The sequence below is a fragment of the Gymnodraco acuticeps genome, unplaced genomic scaffold, assembly GCF_902827175.1.
Source record: "Gymnodraco acuticeps unplaced genomic scaffold, fGymAcu1.1, whole genome shotgun sequence".
NCBI classification, from domain to species: Eukaryota; Metazoa; Chordata; class Actinopteri; order Perciformes; family Bathydraconidae; genus Gymnodraco; species Gymnodraco acuticeps.
This window is the reverse complement of record NW_022991738.1, coordinates 182,826-206,413: the sequence shown is the minus strand read 5'-3', so window position 1 is coordinate 206,413 and position 23,588 is coordinate 182,826. Positions and strand designations below refer to the sequence as shown.

At 39.4% G+C, this 23,588-nt stretch overlaps 1 protein-coding gene across 1 annotated transcript in view; it reads right to left on the bottom strand.

Annotated features, from left to right (window-relative positions):
- Positions 1-4,935: 4,935 nt before the first annotated feature.
- LOC117534853 (astrotactin-1-like) overlaps positions 4,936-23,588 on the bottom strand; it is a gene marked incomplete at its 5' end in the record, with an annotated part of 199,965 nt that continues 181,312 nt past the window's right edge. Inside the window, 3 exon segments of the mRNA XM_034199104.1 lie at positions 4,936-7,672; positions 19,638-19,821; positions 20,810-20,910. Of these exon segments, the coding sequence (XP_034054995.1) occupies positions 7,435-7,672; positions 19,638-19,821; positions 20,810-20,910 (523 nt within the window).

Genomic DNA, 23,588 nt, shown 5'->3' with positions numbered 1-23,588 from the left:
CAGCGCAAACACCCTGCAGGAGTGGGTGGGGGGGGGGGGGGGGGTGGTTCACTAGCTGCTAAGTCAGTTCAAGAAAATTTGCTTTTTATTGTCTGTTTTTGCCATTCAAAGTCGAACTATTTGCTCCAGTTGAAATGTAACAACCCTTTTGGGAAGCCTCCTCAACCAGTGCATTTTTCAGTGACGCTGCTTTTTCTGTCCTGATGTAATATTTCCTCTTGTCCTGCTGTTTTTAATCCTTCTTTTTAAGGCATTTTCCCACCTTCTTACACTGGAATAGACCATATATGTGCACATCTCTTAACGGATTTGATCAAAGAGCGTCTCAATCAGTCCTAACCGGGGTAAACGACCAAATGGACTGTAGGTTTTCTTAGTTTAGTCATCCATTAAAAAAGACATCTGCACTAGTCTTGTGTTTTTGTTTGAATTCAGCCACAGATTGAAAGATGTATGGTGGCTCCGGGAAGCCACGCGCTGAATGTTGTGCTTGTTTATTGACAGGTCATTCAGTTTGGGGCGGACTGCAACCAGGATGAGTGCACTTGCCGTGATCCGGACGCCGAGGAGAATAAGAGCAAAGCCAAGCACTTGGAAGGAGGAGGAGGAGGAGGAGGAGGAGGAGGAGGAGGAGGAGGAGGAGGAGGAGCCGGAGGAGGAGGAGGAGGAGCCGGAGGAGGAGGAGGAGGAGGAGGAGGAGGAGGAGGAGGAGGAGGAGGAGGAGGAGGAGGAGGAGCCGGAGGAGGAGGAGGAGGAGGAGGAGGAGGAGGAGGAGGAGGAGGAGGAGGAGGAGGAGGAGGAGGAGGAGGAGGAATGCAATAAGATGTAGGGATGAAAGTGGCTGAACTTGTGTTACACAGTCAAACCACAGACTATACACCGCAACAAACCAACAACAAGTATTACATTTTTTGAAACATTTGTAATGCAAAGAACGCAGCTGAAGTCAGACTTCATTAAATGAATGGCTTATTTTTTTATTTTATATTTTTTTAAGTGATCTCGCTGTTAAAAAGCATCACATGAGTCATGTTGGTTTAAAAAATGTAATTCTTCTTTAGCACATCGTGAATATATTGTTTTCTTTTTTTAAGTTAAGGTTCATATTTACTGCTGTGTATGTTTATTTTTTTATTGTATTCAAATGTTAAAACTATATTCAATGTTGAAATGAGAGCCTAACAGAAAACACTGAGGTCCAGTTGAAATAGGGTTAAAATGCAGCTGCACAACAAAAAAGCTCATCATAATTGCATCAAATCACTATTGTAAATGGATTCAAGTGCTTTTCTGGACTTGATTAGTGACAGGATAAAGAACCCAAAAGAACTGGCTGTGCCTGAAGAATATTTCAGGACATGCAAAGCCCTTACTGTAAGGGCTACTGCTACTAACTGTGTTTACTGTAGCATCCAGTTAGAAAAAACATTAGCATTCCATGGAATTAAAGAACCAAACTTCTAAATTATACTGAAAACAATTCAGATGTTGCAAGTTGTCTGATGGCTATTCAAAAACAAATGAGAACAAGTTAAGTGAAAGTGGACAAAGAAAAAAAGGTTGCCTGGTCATTATTTTACAAGTTTACTATACAAAAGAACAACCTAATCCCCATTGTCCTCATAGCAGAACAAAACAAAACCTCCCACATACTTAAATTAGTTTCAACCTCATTACCAGATGCTTTAGGAATGTGAAAGGATACACATCTGTAAAGACTAACATGTATAGACTAATATATTTTCATCTAATGGATCACATACTAGTCACACGTCAACACTATTTATATCACAGATCCAGTGACACACATTATATTCAGCATTTACACAGGTCTTCCCAAACCTCTATTCATTTTTCAGTTGAATTTACAAAAAGAAATATCCTAAATTAGGTCTACTGATTGTAAATAATTACATCCAAAGCTGGAAGTCAGATATTGACTTTCCAATCTAAAAAAGTGTTGGAGGTGGCACAATGGTGGATAAACTACATAGACTTGGGAGCTTGGGTTTAAGTTTGGCTCAACACAGCCTTCAAACATCTCTGCTGCTTGCATGTTAGCTTCTGGTATCCATTAGCCAGATAAGGAACCCCATATTGTATCTATACAAGTGTAATCATGTTCGTTGTGATATTCTACAGTCCTTTATACTGTATATTAAATAAATAGCAACTTTATATCGACCCTAATAATGTCTCTGTTGATTCGGGTTACGGTTGTTCACACAGGATGTGTCTATTGTGGGTTCTTTCTTACCATCTACAAATGATATGTTATAATAAAATGTGGCTGACTCCACAGTTCACACACACACACACACACACACACACACACACACACACACACACACACACACACACACACACACACACACACACACACACACACACACACACACACACACACACACACACACACAGTCTTTTCAGATTTCATAATGGGCTCAACTGTAAAATAACTTATCAGTGTTTACTATCCTTCTTAGTTAGAGATGTGCATGGAAAGAACAAAATATGTCAAATGACCAAAAATTGTATTTGTTTTAAATGCTGCGTCACGGATTGCTTACAAAACAGTAAACCTCCCTTTCTCTGCAGGCTTTTGCCAATTCAAGGACTTTAATAGATCCTAGAATCTGATCTAGAGAAGCAAATAAACAAGTTTCTCGGCTCTTAGTCTGGTTTCATATGCAGAATGCCGTCAGAGATCAGATACATGTGGATATCTGTAATGGTTCAACCATGGACATTATCCATTGTCTTACAGAAATTAGACTTGGCCCTACAGTGGACTGATTTCCACATGATTTTCATTTACAAATTCCAAGTAGGCCACATTTTTACGAAGCTCGTATACTAGATCAATAATTTCAGAATGTGAAATACTATAAAAAAAACATAGTAAAAACCAGAATGCTTACAGTTTCAATAAAATGTCATTGGTTGTGATCAGAGATCTGTTTATAGGGCAAATATTTCTGTATACTACGCTTCCCATAATTCATGTTTCTAAACTGTATTGTATAAGAAGTGAACATAGTTACCAATTTACGCCATTTTTCTTTTGTTGCCAAAATACTGTGTGGTAGACCAGTGATTCACACGGTAGCAATGCATGTAAAGCATGCATTGCTATAACACCTATTTTTGGACTAAATGGAACCATCATTAACTGAACATCATGTTATACTAAACAACACATACAACTAGCGATTTGGACCATAAACTTGTAAGGAAAATGATTACTAAGGTAATATATGAAGTGATAAGTAGAACTTTTCCTCATAGACACTACACAATCTGACTTGTTTTTTCAACCAGTGAAACATGTATGCATGTCAAGCGAACTTTCAATGTCTTTTCAGAACTGGGGGTTTCCACTTGACACCCACACATTCACTAACTCTGACTGTGCCCAATTCCATACTCCTAGGGCAGGGGTGACCAAACTACGGCCTGGGGGCCGAATGCGGCCCCGTTGCCCACTTTTAATTGGCCCGCAGCAAATGCTGAAAGTATGAATGAATATGGCCCATACCAGAAACGTGTGCTTGTCTTATGTAAAGTACACAGTATTCATGTGTTAATAGAACCAATTCTCAAATATATTCCGTCAATTAAAGTTGAAAAGATGTTCCAACAAATCAGGCTTGAAATACATCCTTCCTATTTCCCCCTTATTATAAGCAATCCGTTTTAAGGAATGAGCTGCGAACAAAATAAAGGAAACTCTATGGAAATGTGTGATGTAGGCTGTTCTTTTCTTAAAGCATTGTCAAATATCAACCATCATTTACCTACATTTGATTGATTTTGCTTCCTTATAACTTAACTTATGAGGCAATACCCATAACTCACCTCTATGAGGGGCCCTGGCCTTCGTATTTTTTTCTTTATGTGGCCCTCAGTGGAAACAGTTGGGACACCCCTGTCCTACGGCACAGACTGTGGCTGCCAGAGTGAGAATGTGTTTGCGGACACACCGACCGACCGAAAGGGCGAGCTAAGGAGCTGCTAATCACAGCCATGAAAAAAAAGTCAGCCAGTATGTTGGAAGAGGATCAGTTTATATTACCATTATGGAATTAATTCAGTACTTTGACACACCTGCTGCTCAAAGTCTGAGTTCTCATCCCCATGTGACCCAGGCAGTAACAACAACAACAACAACCTGTATTTTTTATTTTAATGTTTATTTTATTATCTTTTCTTTTTAATGACTGATTTTAAATGCCCTTTTCTTAATGTCTTTCATTTTTTGTAAAGCACTTTGAATTGCCTTGTGTTGAAAAGTGCTATATAAATAAACTTGCCTTGCCTTGTATACCCTTTCCAGTTCCTACTGCTAAAGAAACTTGACATGACTTGTCATACAGAAGCTTTCCTCAATCTGCATCCTCTCTGCACTTGTGTTCTGGTCAATTTGTGAAACGTCCTCACCCCCAAGTTCAACGTCTGCATCTAGCCAAGTAGCAACAGTCCGAATGACTGGAAGTAGTCCTGCTTACTTGTTTGGACTTCAGGTAGCCAAGTACCCCAGAATGCATTTCACGCCTGTGATATTTTGAGCCAAGTTCCAAACTATTTTGAAAAAAAAGATCCACAGTGCTCTGAAGTTCAAACACGTAGAAAGAAGGCGCTCTTTGGTGGGGACACACACACATTCAAAACAGAAGAAAGGTCCAAGAATGTGAACATAAAATAGCCATCTTTTTGCCAGAGGAGTGCCCTCTGGCAAAAAGATGGCTATTTTATGGTCAAAGTCTAAAAACGGAGAAAATATTTTTAAATAAAGCTTTGGTAACAACCCACACGTAGCCTCAAAACCGGTCTTTTTCAGGGGATTTTAACATTTACAAGCATATTCTTCTTTTGTGTGTTGTTTTATGATTTGTTCAGACATCTGATGATTTTAAGAATATCAATACAGCCACGTTTCATAATATATTCTTTATTGTTCTTTGAAGTAGCAAAGATCAAGGTGAAAAAAGTTTATGATGGCCAAAGACAGTTTAGACAGAATAAAATCATGCAGATAGTATATGATTGGTTTACATGTTTCACAAGGGTCAAGAGCCTTAATATTCCACTTAATAAGTTTGTCAAATGTCCCACTTTTCTACGACAGAATGTCATTTCGTAGTTCTTTAATGAACCAATCACAGGTTATTACAAAGGTCCAATCCAATTTCAGCAAAGAAAGTAAAGCCTGTTACATTTTACATCACAACTGCACCAAGTGGATTAACCCAATTAGTAAGCTACACAGCAGATATGACCATACAATATTGTATCTACTAAAGCACACGTAAAATGTTATACATTTATATACAGAAGAAAAAACACTGTACTGCGTTATGTGATGCATTTATGAAATACTTTGCTGCCTATACAAAAATCTACAAGTGTCCATTTTAGTATTCACATATGAGATTTGTTAAAAATCAGCAACTAATATACATTTGTTGACATCGATCTCCAACATGGCCACTGCACACAAATAAAATAAGAACATAACAAATAGAAACTAAAGTTAAAATATACTCACAAGAAACAAACAGTTTTAGTAGAGATGACAGATAAATCTCTCTTACTTTGAATGATGTGAAAACGATAAAAGCAAAGGTTTTATTGAACATGTGGAGAAACAAAGCTGATGTTTGTGCCTGTTATTTAGTAAAACTCTTTTGAAAGCAGCTTTAACTTTAAATGCAAACTAGCAATACTACATTCAGAAGGATACATCACAAAAACGTTATGATAATGTTATGTACAAGGTTAGTTTTCATACTAAAATAACTTCCTGCTGACAATTATCTCTTATCTTTCTTTTACTTTTCTTGTAAAATCTCTTTATCTGCTTTAATGCCACCTCACTTTTCTTACAGAAACATGGATAACCTTCTAAAATACTGGCATTTCCTTAAAACGTTGCACAGCATTCCCTTTTCAATGTGTGAGAATATCAAAACAAGACTTGTGGGTACTAGCTCATGAGGCTGACTTAATTTAAAGTATGTATACAACATACAGCCACCAATACCAAATCATAGCTGGCACACATGATGGTTCAGCCCATGTGTTCACTTGCTGCGTGTGTTGCAGTTATTCATAATTACGACAAGCATCAGAAGCTTCAAAATATTAACGATGTTCAGGATGTACCAATGAAACCGAAGCTACAATAGAAGCTGGATCCATTTTCATGTACATTTTACGAGAAAAGGAACTGCTGTATTACCCTTTAAAACACAGATCTGACCTTTTCATTTCTGACTGAATATAAAGAACCCAAAGGAAATTGCGCTTCACAATATTGACTACACCATCAAGATGACAGATTTATTCCAACAAAGATTAAAAAAGAATGTGCCCTCTTTATATATCCCTTTTTTAAATGAAGATTGTTCAATCCAACAAAGAAATACAGTGAAATAAAATGCAAGGTGTTACGTTTAGTTTATCTAAGATAAATGCATTTAATGTAGAACTCTAGGTTGGCTCCCCAATGAGATTACATTTCATTGTGACATGGAATGTTTCTGTATTCTGCCTTTAACTTACTAAGCAATGAAACAAAGGGGTCTTCTTTATGAAGCATCTGCAGATGTGTCAAGTTTGCATTATATTTCACTTTATCATTGCAAGGGAAGAATAGAATTCAGAGAGCTGTCTGGATCAAAAGAGCCACAGATATTTAGGTGAATGTATCTATCTTGAAGCTCTGATTAGACTTTGATAATGTGGTAAAGCTAAATATAACATTTGGCATTTCAAATTATATTAAAGGTCACCTATTATGCAAAATCCACTTGTTCATGTCTCTTCTACATAAACATGTGTCCCCTCTGTGTAAAGACATTCTGAAAGTTACAGGAAATAGATTCGCTCACTTTTTGATCCATTTATATAAAAACCTGTCTGAAAATGAGATGATCACATTTTGGCCACTGTATGATGTCATAACGATGTTTTGTCTTGTGTAACCATTAGCCAATCAGCAACCAAGGTAACCCCCCCCCCCCCCACCTTATCACCTGCATCTCCTCCTAGAGCACCATTGTGTTCTTTGTAACCAAATATCTCATCAGAGGGGCGTGGGGAGGGGCTCCTTATTTCCATCTAAAGTAACAGACAGAGAATCAGCACTTTGGAAACAGGGCTGAAACAGAGGGGATTATGGGATGCTGCAATGGGTGATCTGTTTTGTATTAGAGCCGAACACTTCAGAGACATGTTTTGTATATATCTGAGACCTATAATATAGTGAGGAAAAACAGTATAATAGGAGACCTTTAAGAATGTGCTTATGACACTATACATACATTAAGCTAAGGGAAACAAATGTAAAATCTGCATTCTATTTGTTTCTTTGTTGGGTTTGACACATTTCCCATATTCCTGTACACATTGCAACAGAAACCTTTAATAGTTTCACAGCTCCTTGGGCTCGCCGTAGTCGTTGTACATGACGGTAAGCGTCTGCTCGTCGCAGGCCTTGTGGACGTCTTGGCCCATGTGAGACCAGTTCAGCCCGAAGGCCTTGGTGTCAGTGTAGCGGCAGGACAGGAACTTGAGGGACATCCTGCGGAGGCCGATCTTCGGCTCCTGAAGAAGACCCTTACACCACGGGTTGAGCTCTCCTAACTGGGAGAGAATGAGGCCGGCCTTCCTGTTGGGACAAAGCAAAAAATAACTCATTAAGTTGGCTTTGGATGCTTTAATCCGTAAACATGTCAGAAGTAGGAGACCATGAGCAATTATTGTTCAAAAACTAATATAAATGGGGAATACAATACAGTATAGTGCCCATGACTGAACTTCCAGTTTATGTTGTCAACCTGGTCGACATTTCCGAACAGCAACACATTTCCCGCCCCCCAAAAATGCATCTTAACGTATGTGACACAATTGACAAGGAAAATAAAAATAGTTGACTGACTGTCTCTTTTACAAGTCTATTGGTGCTTATACTGTGTTGTGGAAGTGTCTTGCCATAACTAATATTACAAATCCTACAACATATATTGTGATCTAATTCCTGTTCTTTATGTAGTATCTTGGCAAAAAAAGTTTACGGGTAGTTTTACGCAACAAAACTACTCAGTGTTAGAAAAAAGAGACTGTTGTTGAGGTTGAAATAACTACGTTTGTTAAATAATTGAAGTTACTGACTTCACATTTCAAGTACATATATATAGACTTTTAGTTTCAAACTTGATAGAAACATCAACGCCTTAGGGGAAATTCCTGTTTGACACCATCACTAACTCTTGTCCTTAGCATACTTTCTCATGTCTCATTGTAAACGTTCCTTTGCTCTGAGCATCTATTAAAGACTGATAACATTGGAGTTCATTGAAAGCCTGGTGCATCTCCTACAGACACATCCCAAGCGTCTGTAATGGACGCCCTAGCCTTGAGACCATTTTGTGGCAGCATAACGAATAGAAAAGTTGTTGAAATGCAATAAACTGTGAGAAACACTTGTTGCGAAGTATTTGAAGGAAGGTGGAATCTCAGCGTTGATGCACATCAGCCTTCAGAAACATTAGACTGTCCACAGTTCATAAATCACGGCGTGGCTCCGCTGTTGTTTTAGAATGACATCACTGTGTGACAGAACCTAAAACCTACCCATCTACCACTGCTTCCCGAAGGGTAAGGTGCACTGTTACTGAGACATTCCGACTTTGACCCAAAGCACACACTGGCTTCTGAAGCTCTGTATCGGAATTATGAAAGTAAAACAGTGGAAAAACGAATAAATGAAGGAATGGATGGCTGTGGCAGGTAAAGAGCTGTAATCCTGGCTGGAATACCGCTGGGAGAGCCTATTAATGCCTTGTTTCATCCTGTGGCCAAACCAGGCCAGCTGAAAAAATCATCTCTGTGAGTAACATGATGCACAGAGGTCACATAAATACATCTCATAGCGCAATAAATAATCATTAAGTCTAATGCAGCCTGTTCAGCACTTGAAGGGAAATCCTGTCAAGTGTGTGTCTATGGCAGCAGTAGGAGATTTCATTCATTCCACACACATTTTCTCCTCGCTCTGAAGCCAAAGTAGCATTTCTACAGCATGTCCCCATTCTGCCAAGCCACAAGTCTGCTGGACGCAGCCGAGTCACCAGAGCCACATTATCCTGATGAACTGATGACACGTCAGAGCGCCCGGCTACACATTCAATACCACCAGTTAGACAACATGAATGACCCTACTGATAGATTCAACAAAGATAAAGTATGTATTTGAAGGGTTTTTGTGGAACAAACTGTGGACTTAATGCTCTACACTCATATTACAAAATGGTTCAACTTAGAAGCAAAAGTTTGTCTTTGCCTTAACAAAAGTTGAGGAAAATCAGGTATAAGAAGGATTTGTTTGCAAAGAGTCACGTTAGACACATTGTTTAACGAGTGTTAACAATTGTTGTACAAATGAAAAATAAACATTGATTGATTGTATGAACATGATAATGCACGTTAAAACAACTGACTTAGTTACATTATCCACTATCATTCAAGTTTTCAGATATCGTCATACAAATTGAAAAGGACTGATGTCTTCATTTTGTGCTTCTACTTATTCCTTGTATTGTATACATCAGCTGTTTGTCAAAGTGCAGGTGAGAGCATCAAAGAGACTTCACAAACATACAGTGTTCCCCAATCCATCATGGCCTCTCACCTGGGAGTCAGATCTGATGCAGGTGTGATGATGACAATGATGATGATGATGGTCATGCAAATGATGATGATGATGATGATGATGATGATGATGATGATGATGATGATGATGATGATGGAAGGGAATTCAAAGGGACTAATAATACTAAGATACATATATTGGTGAATTCAATGTCAGCGACAAGTATCTCAAATCAACTGAGGTTGTACTGTTTGAAAATCTGAGTTACAAAACATGTTTTTTTCCAAAGTTTAAATAGTTTAAAACCTTTTTTCTCTTCCTTTAATTCACGTTAAAATCAGCACAGGTACATTGCGAAGAAAGAAAAAAAGAAGAAAGAAAGATAAAGAAAATAACAATCTCCCTGGGTCTGTGGAATCAGCTTCCAGAGAACATACGGACCTCGGCATCACTCTCAGTTTTTAGGAAATGCCTCAAGACCCACCTGTTCCACACCGCATTGTACTGACTGTCCTTTACTTTATTTATTTTTAAACCTTTTATGCTCTTAACCTTTTATTTTTTATATTGCCATATTTGATCCAATATGCTCCTTTAGATATCTTTTTACTTATTTTTCCTTATAGCTTTGTGAAGCACCTTGAGATGACGTTTGTCTTTAAAGTGTGCTATATAAATCAAATGTATTATTATTATTTATATTATTATCTCAAATAAAATATTTGTCATATACTGTACACATTTGGTTTTCGTTGCCTTCTTATTCCTAATATTATTAATAGTGGTGCCATATTGCTGTAATTCTAAGTAAAAGTGTGCAAAATGAGGTTTGGAGTCAGTTCATCTCATGCTTTGAGTGTGAAATGTTCCCCTTGATAACATTTCCTAACTTTAAGCTGAGGCTGTCAGTCCTTCAGGTGCTCTAAGAAAGGTAGGATTGGAAGCATCAGGACAGTTACAACATGGCCTTTAAGGTGAGAGTTTTCCCATAGTACGAAATATATTTTTCTGCACAATATTTCATTATCTGCCACTAGGGCTCTCTCGATCAAAAAGATGGAGTTTGTAGAAGTAGTGTAGAACTATATTCATTTGTCACGACTGGTTAGGATTCCTTCATTGTTTATCTTTCAGGAGGATGTAACCGTGGGAGATGAATAATCCTCAGAGATCTCCCTTCACTTAAACAAATGGACTAGGTGAGTAATAATGTTAAAAACACTAAATAAAGCATTTTCAAAAAGATAACAATCAGTATCTCGCCATTGCTGTTTGGCTGCCGCAAACCTTTGCTCTGCTTGTGTCTATAATCACTTTTGATAAAAAATACAATAACTATGATCCATCATCGGGTACAAAAAATGGCTTGAAACTGGAATATCTACATATCTATGTATACAATACATCAAAAATGCATTTTGCATAATAGGGGACCTTTAAAGATAAAAACGTGAGTTCTATTATAAAGTTAGAGTCTGGAACTACAAGCACCAATAAGTGTGTTGGCCGTTTAATTACACTAGCAATCAAACAAAAAAGTAAAAATCATTATATAAATGTTAAAAATAGCACTAGTCTGTGGCCCTGGATAAAACCAACCAATAGAAGTTAGTAAGAAAATATGTTTTTATTTTATTTGTAAGTTTTGAGTTTCAGTCTCCTTGGAAAATAAATGTCCTCTTTTCAAACACTCTTTCAAATGATGACCCACACATATTTATTATTCTGTTAATACGCTGCATTTCTTTGGTGTTTTGAACCTAAAGTTAGCACAGACAAACACATTGTAATAATACAGACAATGTGTGGTCTGTGGTTCCTACAGTATTTCATCCCCCCTCTTATACTGACCCCGAATCAACTGCTGCTCCGTAAACATATAGCCCATCACCATATTTCCTGGTATGTGCTCATGTTATTTCTGGACAATGAGTATGTTCTGTATGCCATAGGCCACAATTCATTCCAGACAGTCAAGGAACTTTATATCAAACATATTTCTGTGTTATTGTTGGCATTCCTCTCTAATTTGCAAACCATTTGACCTATAATGATACGCGAGAAGCAACATCCTCTAGAAGTACTTTCCATATGTTCTTGAATTGTTTTTGGAATTGGAGTGTATTTTCAGTGTGATATGTACATATGGATGCTCAGCAGGAAGGCATATCCACAGAGCTATAACAGCAACCTCTGTGGCCTCAGTAATGATTTTTGCTCTGGAAACTTCATAGAGAGAAATAACAATTCAAATGATGTCAGTCTTCACGGTCAGCCTGTCTACAGACAAGAACGTATGTGTTGGTACTGCCATACTGCCATTCATATCATTTTTCTGAAACCTCTTTATGTTCCCAATATTTTGCCACAGATTTCAGCGGTTTGAGGAAATCGGGGTATTTATTTGCTTTGAATAAAGAAAAAAAAGTGTGGTTTGTTTTGCTTTCGTTTTTCAGGAGAGCAGAGGGACGTGTCACAGGTTCCAAATAACAACGGTTGTCACCATAAATCCTTTTGAACATAAAGGAGTGGAAAACAGCTCAAAGTAAAATCCTTAAGGCCCCTTAAGAATCTCCCCCTGGCCAAAACGTAAAGGTCTCCTATTATACTGTTTTTCATCAATATATTATAGGTCTCAGATAAATACAAACATGTCTCTGAAGTGTTTGGCTTGAAATACCAAACACATCCTGCATTGAAGCATCCCATAAACCCCTCTGTTTCAGCCCTGTTTCCAAAGTGCTGATTCTCTGTCTGTTACTTTACTGTGGATGGAAATAAGGAGCCCCTCCCCACGCCCCTCTGAGAGATATTTGGTTAAAAAGAACACAATGGTGCTCTAGGAGGAGAATCAGGTGATAAGGTGGGGGGGTTTACCTTGCTTGCTGATTGGCTAATGGTTACACAAGCCAAAAAATCGTTACGACATCATTAAGTGTCCAAAATCTGATCAGCTCAATTTCAGACATGTTTTTATATAAATGGATCAGGAAAAAAAGTGAGAGAATCTTTTTTCCTGAAACTTTCAGAATATCTTTCCACAGAGGGGACACATGTTTAAAAGACATGGAAAAGTGGATTTGACATAATAGGTGACTTTTAAGTGGGCTTTTGACATGGTTATAAGCAATGTGAATAGATATATGATCAAATGTTAAGGCACGCACACACACACACACACACACACACACACACACACACACACACACACACACACACACACACACACACACACACACACACACACACACACACACACACACACACACACACACACACACACACACACACACACACACACACACACACACACACACACACACACACACACACACACACACACACACACACACACACACACCAACCAGATGGGCCGCCAGCTCTAACCACTGAGTTACACGGCAGCCCATCTGGTGGTTGTTGTACATTTTGTCTAACACATTTTGTTTTTGTACTGGGGCCCAGTGTCTGCTACGGCGGAAGCAGATTTCGAATCCGACCTGCAGCGCCTTTCCATGTGTCATCCCAACACTGTCATTCTCTAAACAAAGGCCAAAGGCCCAAAAAATACATTCATTAAAAAACACCAAGGTTATTTACAAGGTAGCCCTACCTTAAATCATATCTGAGGTTAGGGCATTAAAACACTCAAGTCAAGCAGACATTGAAGTCCAATTTTAGCCCCAAATGAATCGAGCCACAAAGTTTTCTAGGAAACATTTCTGCCAGATCGTCCTAAATCTGGCAAATCTGAAATGTTATGATTCTACGGTGCCATCTCCCACATGGCTGCTATCACAATATCTGTTACGTATGAACTGTGATGAGCTGTTATTGGAGTAGTTGAATTGTACATGATGTGGCTAAAATGGGGCGAAGCCTGCGAGCTAGTTCAGGCAGTCAACTCGAGCACTTATGCTGCATTCATACATAACGCCCCCTTGCCACTCTACAACCAACCAAACAGAGTCTCCTTAATACGCCGCTCTATTGAACCTGCCAGATCTCTCTCCATGCATTGCTTGCTGCTGCTTTGCTGCAGCTACCTCTACGTCGCTGCTGCTTGCTGCCCCACCACCACCCCAGCTTCCACCCCATCTTCCACCTGTAGGCTCGGGGGTTAGTTATTTCATCATCACTCATCGTGCTATGTATATCTATGGAGTAATGATGCCCGAGCCTAGTCGCCAAACTCAACTATATGCTGCTTCTAATAAACACGTTAAAGGAACACGTGAGTTGTCTGACTGAACTGTAGTCTTGGCTAAAACTGTGCTGATATAAAACTGAAGCTCAGTAAACACCACACAGTCATCATCTTTCAGCCATCTGCCGCTCCATTTTTTCTTGAAAAAAAACTTAAATCGGGAGATAAATCATTAAAGTACTTACTTCCATCGTCATCAATTAGGTTTATTTTATCTATTTAAATGCACGTGTTGATATTGAGTGTTAAAGCAATGCATTTTCTAGGAGGCAGGGAAATAAAATCTTACATAGACATAAAAATGTAGAACACCAACACCACACATCTTTTCTTCTGTTTTACTATATTTAGCTGCAGGGATTTTTACTCTAGCATTCTTGATTAGGAAGAGCAGAGAGCAAATATACTTAACAGAGACATGAGAAACGTCCCTACGTGGCGTCATATCTGCACTCAAAATATCTCTTGGCACAATAAATTAGAAAATTATTGTTGTTGGTTTCATTATTAATTACTAACTAATACTCAGTTTCACAGTAACCACTAAATCTGTGCTGGATGAGGAGCTGAAAGGCATTTCTACTTTGGTATTTAATAGTTGAAGGGAGGACAAAAATACACAGAGTAAAAGAGCAAAGCAAACAGTCTGCTGTGATAACCATAACAATACGTATTATCACAAGAACTCCTCTGATTAGAGGAACTGTCATAAGCCTAACCAAGGACACTGTCAGATCTGAAACTTCCATAATGGAGCATTTTCTTTCAGCCAAAACATGTTTAGAAGTCAACAGCCATGCGGCGAGCCTAAAAAAAGATGGGTACTCTTCTGGCGATGAGAAGATCTGGCCCTCAGGAGGAGAAGTGTCAAGCCTCGGAGACAAAGCCTTTCGGTGAGTTTATGGTTTGAGTTTAATCGTCCCGCGATGTTGCATGAAAAAGGCAACAAATATGTCCTCCGCAGGATGCCAAAGTGTCTCGTCAGTGAGATTTGATATGTTTTTTAAGACAATATCTGCCGCCACACGAGAGATAAAGCCACAGTGGTTCATTCAGTTGTTTCCAGATATTGCTTACTTGGCTGATAGGAGTTTACATTGAGTCAGAGCCTGAGCCTTTTATCTGTATTTTGACTAAGTTAATGAAAATCTTATTTAGGCCTCATTGTTTGTGACAGGAAGAGAGAGGAATTCCCTTCATAAAACATTAAGCTGATTTTAGGAAGATTAAACTCTGTCTGTGGTCTGCACATCTACAGTGTGTGTGTGTGTGTGTGTGTGTGTGTGTGTGTGTGTGTGTGTGTGTGTGTGTGCGTGCTAGAGGGGAGTATGTCTGCTCTATTGTTTACTGTTGGCGCTAACACAGATTGTTTGGGTGAAAGAGGTATATTCCTTCTCAAATGGCCAAAGAAAGGGATTTAAAACTAATCCAGATTTAAAGTGAACATTTGGATTATTTCAAATGCGGTTGTATGAGGTACTTATTCATGTTGTCTACAGTTGGAGTCCCAGGATGGAAGTCAAGCAATGTACCTATGTGAACACTGGCAGCAACACATTTATAAAAATTAAAAAATGCTCATGTAAAAAAAAAAAAATGATTATCTTTTTTGGGAGGTGCTGCCAGGTCAAGATCAAGATGGCAATTTGTGTGCTTCCAGACTGTAAAATCACAACTCTAATTATTACACAGTGAGTACTTTCAAATATTATGTTGAGCAAAAACGTGTCAACGAAAGATGATGTCAACAAACATCACCCAAATTCAACCCAGGAGATGCTAGTGGAAGAAGACAGACTAGGAGATGCTAGTCACTAAGTTTACCAGGTAACATCAAGGACTTCAGACTTGATAATAAACAACAACAACTAACAGAAATATTTGGAACATTTCCACCTCTTCACCGTGACAGCCGAGACATGAAACCAAAGCCTTTATCTAACGCTCTCTTTTAAACCACTGGAATCCTTTAACAAGAGGAGTAATGTTTGCGTTTTTAGCATTGGAATATACAATGAGCTTCCGACAGGGAAAATACAAGGCCCTCTATATCCAAATAAAATCCAAACTATCAACATGTTTTAGCAAGACAATACAACACAACTTTTCAAAAGCTTCAATGTTGTTTCACCATTACATCTTACAGCTCAATAACACATCAAACATGTTACCAATTTGGAAATTGAGACCTGGTGAGAATGTAAATACATCCATTGGAGACTACACTCTCCTATTGCCATTCTAGTTTGGTTGAGGGAGCAACTTCCATGTGCTGCAACATCAAATTAGAGTTTTTCTTTAAAAAGGAGTCTTTAAAGCGTGCCAGCTGCCAAGGATTAACTAAATAACCTCATACAACCCTACTTCTAAATGTACTCTTAAAAGAGGACACTCTCCGCACATACATCAATGTTTACCAGCCTGACCATACTGTGATACTTAAGGCCGCTACACACCAACCTGAGACCAAAGAACACGTACTGAAGGCGTCCCGACTTTTACGTCCGCTACGTCGCCTGCGTCCACTACGCCGCCCGCCTACGAACACACCGCAAAGACTTCAGTTGACGAGTGGCAATAACTATCCTTACCAGCAGGCAGCGGTAGTGTGTATTCGTCATTCAAAAGAAGCAACACCCAGAAGACTATACAGTGTACACTATACACCGAGAGAATAAGAACAGGCTGCGTGATATAAACAAACAACAAATAGCGTCTGGGTTCCATTTTCACTAGGCTTGTTTGAGACGTGTTGCGGCTCGCCTCGAAAGTAGACGAGAATAGCCGATCGCAGCCGGGGGAGGTCTCAAAAAGCTCGCCTGAAGTCGGACAGCTCGGAGTCGGCTTCGTCTTCTTCTTCTCTCGGTTTTTTGGCGGATTGCAAACAACTTTAAGGTGCATACCGCCACCTCCGGAGTCGGCTTGACTCGGTTTGCATTTATAAAGAATGCACACATGTGTTTAATCGTTAATGTCAGATATGTACAAATAAGTAAATACATTTGTTCCTGCTCCAGATTAGATTCAACTTTATTGTTATTGCACATATTACAGGTACTGAGACAACGAAATGCACTTTAGCTTCTAACCAGGTGCAACAAGCAGTAAAGTGAAAAGTAATGTACACAATCAACAGAATAAAATATAGAATGAATTGAATGATGAATAAACAGTGAGGGGTATGAATACACTAGATATCAGCCTGTGAGCAGTATGAACAGTGTGTATGAATATGCTAAGATATATAAAGTATGAAAACGGTAAGCAATGCAAGTATAGTATAAAATATATAGATATGAATTTCATGATGATAAACATTGTGGAACAATGATGAAAAATGGGAATGGATGTGGCGACGTAAAACTGACACAAAACAACAACAAACTTTTGCCGAGCCAATTGGAGAGTTTCATCAGCAGCACGGGGTAAAACCCACCAATGAGCACTCAGCTCGAGATACCAGCGAGTCGTTTCCCATCAAGCATTTGGCTTCCGCAGCCCGTGGAGAGGAACTGCGCCGCCTCGCTCTCAAGGCTGCGGGCGTCTTTGTCCCGAGAGATTTCAACGTCTCATGTAGGCGAGCCTCCAGAGCAAGTCGGACAAAATGACTAACCATCATGCAACGCACTAGCAAGACGTTGATCGCAACTGCGCAGGTCTCGCTTGTCTCAAACAAGCCTACTCTCTCTCGTCGATCGAAAACATGTAAACATAAAAAAGAAACTCTTGCGTCCAGGTGAGATGAAAATGAAAAAGATTAACCGTCTGTGTGTGCCTTCTTAATCATTTGTTTTGGTCCCTCACTTCCGCTTAGCTTCTCGTGCACTGACTCGCTAAGCTGAACAGCCAATAAGAGTGATTTATTTGTCCCGACTTTCTTTGGCCGGCGGAGGTGTGAAAATGTGCCGTAAAGCAACGATGGTGCGGGACACACCAACCTGAGTAGGGCGCCGCGAATGCCCGACTGCCTCTGACTCCCAAAATCGGGTAAGTGTGTCAGGGCCTTAAGACCAACAAACCATTGGCTCAGCCTCAGACAAATGTTATAGATATAATGTTTATCCGAATATGAACATATGATTTATTCATGCTAAGGCACAAATACAAAGAGAACAATCTAAATCAGACCCCACCGTTAGAGTAGGGCTGCTCAATTAATCGTATTTTAATCGCGATTACGATTATCGCTTGCAACGATTACGAAAACAACGTAATCGTAATAAAACGATTTTTTTTTAATTTTTTTTATTTTTTTTTGGTTTTTCAGTTTAATTATACTTAAAGTTCAGGGTAATCAACTGTTAAAAACATACTGTTCACATGGTTCGCTAAAGAGGATATTGGTAGTATTTTTATCCTGGCAGCCATTTATCTGCTGCATCTGTTTTTCCCAACAGTCGGATAACGTCAGAGAGAGAAAGTGTTTGACGCCACGGGCATGTTGTAAGCACACTTATACACACAGCAGTGTTGCTGTAAGACCATTAACCTCGCTGCTTGCCTTCTCACTTTGTAACAATAGTCAGCATCCAGCGCTGCGTCAGTGAGTCTTTTCTCACACCAAACCAGAGACATAGGAAAGTCTAATGCTCATTTGGTGAACTTGGCGAAACAAAACAAGTTTATACTTCCTTTCCCCCGGTTGGCAGGCCTCACCTTGAATGCACTTCTCTCCTGCTTTCCCAGCTCTGAGGTACCTTTTATTAACATTAATCACCCCTCCCTTTATCTAAATTGGGGGGCTGTTAATCTAAGTGTATTTTAATGGAACACTTCAGAAGCAACTCCCTCAATTACATCAACTCTTTCCAGGGTGATCCCGATTAAAAACAACCTTTAATTTAGGGCGGGGGGAACCCACAGACAAAGAGGGAACCAGAGAGGATTATGGGAAGCTTAGTTAATCAGTTTCACCTGCCAGAGTGAAAGCACGTCCCACAGACTGCCGTTTATAAGTATAATTATATTGGACACATGGCTCTGTTTATAAAACATTAAGCCACAATTTTACATTACGGGTACTTATCCGTAGTTTTTTGGGGAGGAAACGGCGGGCTCTCCCTGGTTGTGCGTTACTAAATGGCCTCGATGATGTCACAGGTTAAGCTCACTCAGCTTCCCAGTCACATTGAATTAATTTCCCCCTGTAACTGTAATTCACACAAACAACCGCTTACAATCAAAGACAGCGCTTTGGAAGCTGGGAGCAGAACATCTGCCTACCTCGGAGAATAAAAACAAGAGTCGGACGCAGACAACATTTCAATGGGCTGATCCCATGGACACTAGTCTGGGTAGGCCGCTGAAGGACAGGTTTGTATGGAGTTTTGTTAGAAAAACGTGTGAAGAAAATGCGGCTATGTTTACTAGGTTTCATTTAGAGTCATTGGGTTTTACGAAGAAGGGCTTCACATACACACACATCTCTGTAATTTCAGAGGCTAATCACAGGCAACACATCGTTAAAACAGCTCTTTTGATTTTCAGTAAAAGTCTCAGGGCAGAGCTGAAGTGCTGTTCTGGGTCAGACTTTTATGTCGTTGGGTCCTTTTAATACATCGCCTTTGAAGTGAACGATCAATTTACTAGAAGAAATGCATGTTTGAGGGCACTTCTGAAATACAACCGACTCCACATTTTTTTCCTTCCTTGTGTACTGCAGTATCAAAGCAAAAGGTCTGCTTATAAGACCCTCAATCCATTTCCAAATTCTAAAAGGAAACATCGTTTGCCTTGCTTTAAAAGCTAAGATTTGCATTTGATCTCGGTCTGTACCTGGGTCCCAGCTCATCCTCACACCTCCAGGTGAATTCCCCAAAGCTCTCGTAGCGCTGGTTGTAGTGGTAGAGCACGCGGTGGAGTGTGGGGGCCCCCAGATCCATTAGAGTGTTGTAGGCCGTCTGTTGCTCCTTCCCACTGGTGTAACCATTGAATAGGTTGTAGATCTTATCTGAGATTTCTGGAAGGGCAAACACAGTCATAGGTCAACAACTTAAAGGGGCCCTATTATGTTTTTTGGGGTTTGCTCTTTCCTGTAGTGTGTTATTTAGGTTTTGTTGCATGTAAATGGTCAACAAAGTTCCCTCCAGAGGGAGTTTCTCTCCTGCACGCCGCCCCCCCCGCCTCCATTGGACTACTTTGTTTACTTCTGTAACATATTGACATCACTATGTTACACTCGTGCTTCTACTGGCTTGCACTACTATTGGCAACATCTCTGAGTGGTTGATTTATAAAAAGCTAACCAATAAGAGAAGACTGGGCTCTGGTTTCAGACAGAGGGTGAAAACAGGTGCTGCAGCACGCTTCCAATGGGTGAATGGGTGAATTTGTTCCCCAGGTAAGGAACCTATCCACCTGTCATGGTTTACAATGCATATCAAATCTGTCCTAAGTAGAACCTATTGTATTTCACACCATTATTTTATTTCCAGGCATTAAGTTTAAGCCAGTAGTTTTAAAATGACCTGGTTGGAACATCTTTAGCATTGACCGATTTAAATTAGCAGCAGGATCCAGTGACTATAAATCTCAGGCTGGTACGGATAGTGGCAACAATATTTCAGCATTTCTTTAAAGTCAATATCCTTATGGAATTGTAGTTTACCGTGTCCATAAACAGTGCAACTGCAGAGAGGAAAACTATCTCTCTGTGACTTCTACTCGCTTTATGATCTGATCTTAACATCTGTTTTGTGAGGCCTTGAAATAAAACAGCAAAATGTCTGTCCTTCAAGTTAGCTACTCGATTACTAAGAAAATATGGAGCATCTCCTTTATTAAATGACTGACTAAGCCTGTACATAAATGAAGCTGTTTCAGACGTTGTTTTTCACAATCACCTCGAGCATATTTAAAGTGTTGGAACATTACATCTCTGTGAGCCACCTGTGATCACTAATAAAGATGACTCACCCCTCTTGACTCCTGCCCGTGTCTTTCCTCACCTTGTGCTTTGACGTCATCCACAGTTGGACATGGAGTTTTGATGGTGACCTCACTGGGGCTGGAGCGGCGGCCTGTGTTGTCTACTGCCCACAGCCGGAACCTAGACACATAAACACACGTGAAGCGGATTATAAAACCTGCTGCTAATTGTGAGTGATACATCGTTTGCTACAAAACCTAATCTAAATCTGCTGTAGCAACATCACATCATCATTTCCCAGTGAAATCAAATAAAAAGGCTCCGTTTGTTTATAATGAGACTTTCACTAGTGCCAGACTGACAATAAGCACTTCTTTACAGAGCTAATAACCTGTCACTTCACTGAATGACTATCTCCACCTAGTGAGCTTCCTACAGACTGCATCCACCTGCAGCACCACAGGCTTAAAAGAGTGGCAGAGAAGACCATAGAATTAATACAAATTGGATATTTTTACTATCAGCCTGGAGATGTGTTTCTCTTATATTGCAGGTAAAGATAAAACAGTTGACTACACACATGCATAGTTCACTGAAAAAGAGAGAGACTTGGTTCGTTTCCAGCCTCAGACTCTAAACGTTTAAACATTTCCAACATGTCTTAGCGTTTTGGACTTAACTTTTTATGCAGCTGCGGAGTATGTTTTCTGTGTCATGCTTACATAATGTGAATACTTCTCCCTACACAATGCATTTCCCCCCCCCCCCCACACAAGGCACTGATCCAAGGCTTTGTAAGTGCTCTGTCTGTACAGAAAACATGAGGAGTGGGTTGCAGCCTGAAGGGAGAGACGTCGCTGTGGCTTGAAAATGAGTGAGCTGCCAGACAGGATGGAGAGAGTCCCGCTGATGTCAGGATTAAAAGGGCATGTGTAGTGTAGCTGCTTTTCCAGCCCACATACATCCAAACTCTTGATCTTTTGTTCTCATTCTTTTCTCTTTCAACCCAAACTTTCCCTCTGCTTCTCCATTTCTTTCTCTTCACCCTAATCTGCCTTTTGCCTCTCATAGATGTCCGTGTGGCTTCCCTCCTGGCATGTCTGTGAGATACATGTCAGCATGTGCACGAGAGCATCTGGTGTGTGTATCTGTGTGTGCAACACATTGTTAAACTGCATACACACATAAAGACAGAATAAAGACCTATATGATTGTAGATAACATAGAGTAAACATTTATTTATTAAACAGTTGTTATTGTATTTATCTAGCATATTTGTGGGGACTGTGACATTAATTAATATATCAATAATGTTTTTAACACCAACCTTAAACAAAAATTACAGGAATTATCACAATTCAGATTCAACTAGCTTATATTAAACCAAAACCGTACCTTAGCCATCCTTAAGGGTTTGATGCCAGTCAGTCACGATAATGGTATGCTAAGGTCAAAGTGAAATGTTAGAGCTAGGATGGAGGCTAATAGCTACATATCTCTTATTGAAAGCTTGTTGGCCCTTAGCGACTTGTCATTCACAAGGCTGCCACGCCGTAAAGCATTCACTGCTTTATCATATATTTGGAGTCCCAATTGGATAATAGCGAAGTATGTCATCTTTTCATAGGCTTCTATGGAGTTGCCCCTTCCTGAACATCTTAAAAAACGAAGGTTTAGGGATTTAATTCACTCTTCAGTTGTTTTGATTCACGTTGCAAGGGCTGGTAGGTTGCTATTTGTCAGTATATAGCTCAAATGTTCATAAACCACAACATGTATGTTGCTATTTCTACATGATTTTATAACACAAACTGTTGTAAAGTAACTTTGATGGAGCTTCTGTACTTCCCACTGCTTACTTTGTACCAACCTTGGCTAGACTAAACACCTCAAAGCATCATAAATGTTGCTAACTACAGCTACTATCTGTTAGTACAAGTTGTTTGTGGCAAATAAAGCATTTTGCATTCCTATTATAATTACTACTAATCTCATAGTATACTATCTTTGCAGCAAGTATACCAAATCAGCATGGTTAACCGTTTCATTATGACAGGAAATGATACAATTTGTGCAACGTAAGACGTCAATCAAACTATGACTTTGAATGACGCTAATAATTAAACAACACTGAGAGAAAAGCTAATATTTTTCCAAAGATGATTTCTTGTTTGTTCTTTCTGGAGCTGTCTCACCACATTTGCAATTACTCTAATCTTTTCCAGCTGTGAATGGCTTCTCCATGTCCAATGGGCAATGTATTGTGGGACAATTGTTTTCAGCTGCAGCATACTCAAAAATGAAAGTTTTTCAGTCAGAATAGTGGATTTTGTGAGGACACCTAATTAAATCATATTTGAATTGTGAACAGAATCCATATTAAAGGTAACCTATTATGCAACATCCACTTTTACATGTCTTGTATATATTAACATGTTTACTCTGTGTAAAGAGATTATGAAAGTTTCAAGAAAAAAGACCCCCTCACTTTTTGTCCTGATCCATTTATATAAAAACCTGTCTGAAAATGAGCTGATCAGATTTTGGTCACTTTATGATGTCATAACGATGTTTTGGCTTGTGTAACCATTAGCCAATCACCAACCAAGGTAACAACCCCCACCTTATCACCTGAATCTCCTCCTAGAGCACCATTGCAGGTCTCCCTTGTAAAAGAGTTCAATGATCTCAATGGGATTTATCTGGATAAATAAAGGTTTGAAATGAAATGAATGAATTGTGTTCTTTTTAACCAAATATCTCTCATGCCCCTTTCACACCAACGTGGTTCCAGGGCCAGTTCGGAGCTAGAGCCTGCTCTAAGCACCGAAAACCGGTGCTTGCCAAGCACCAATTTT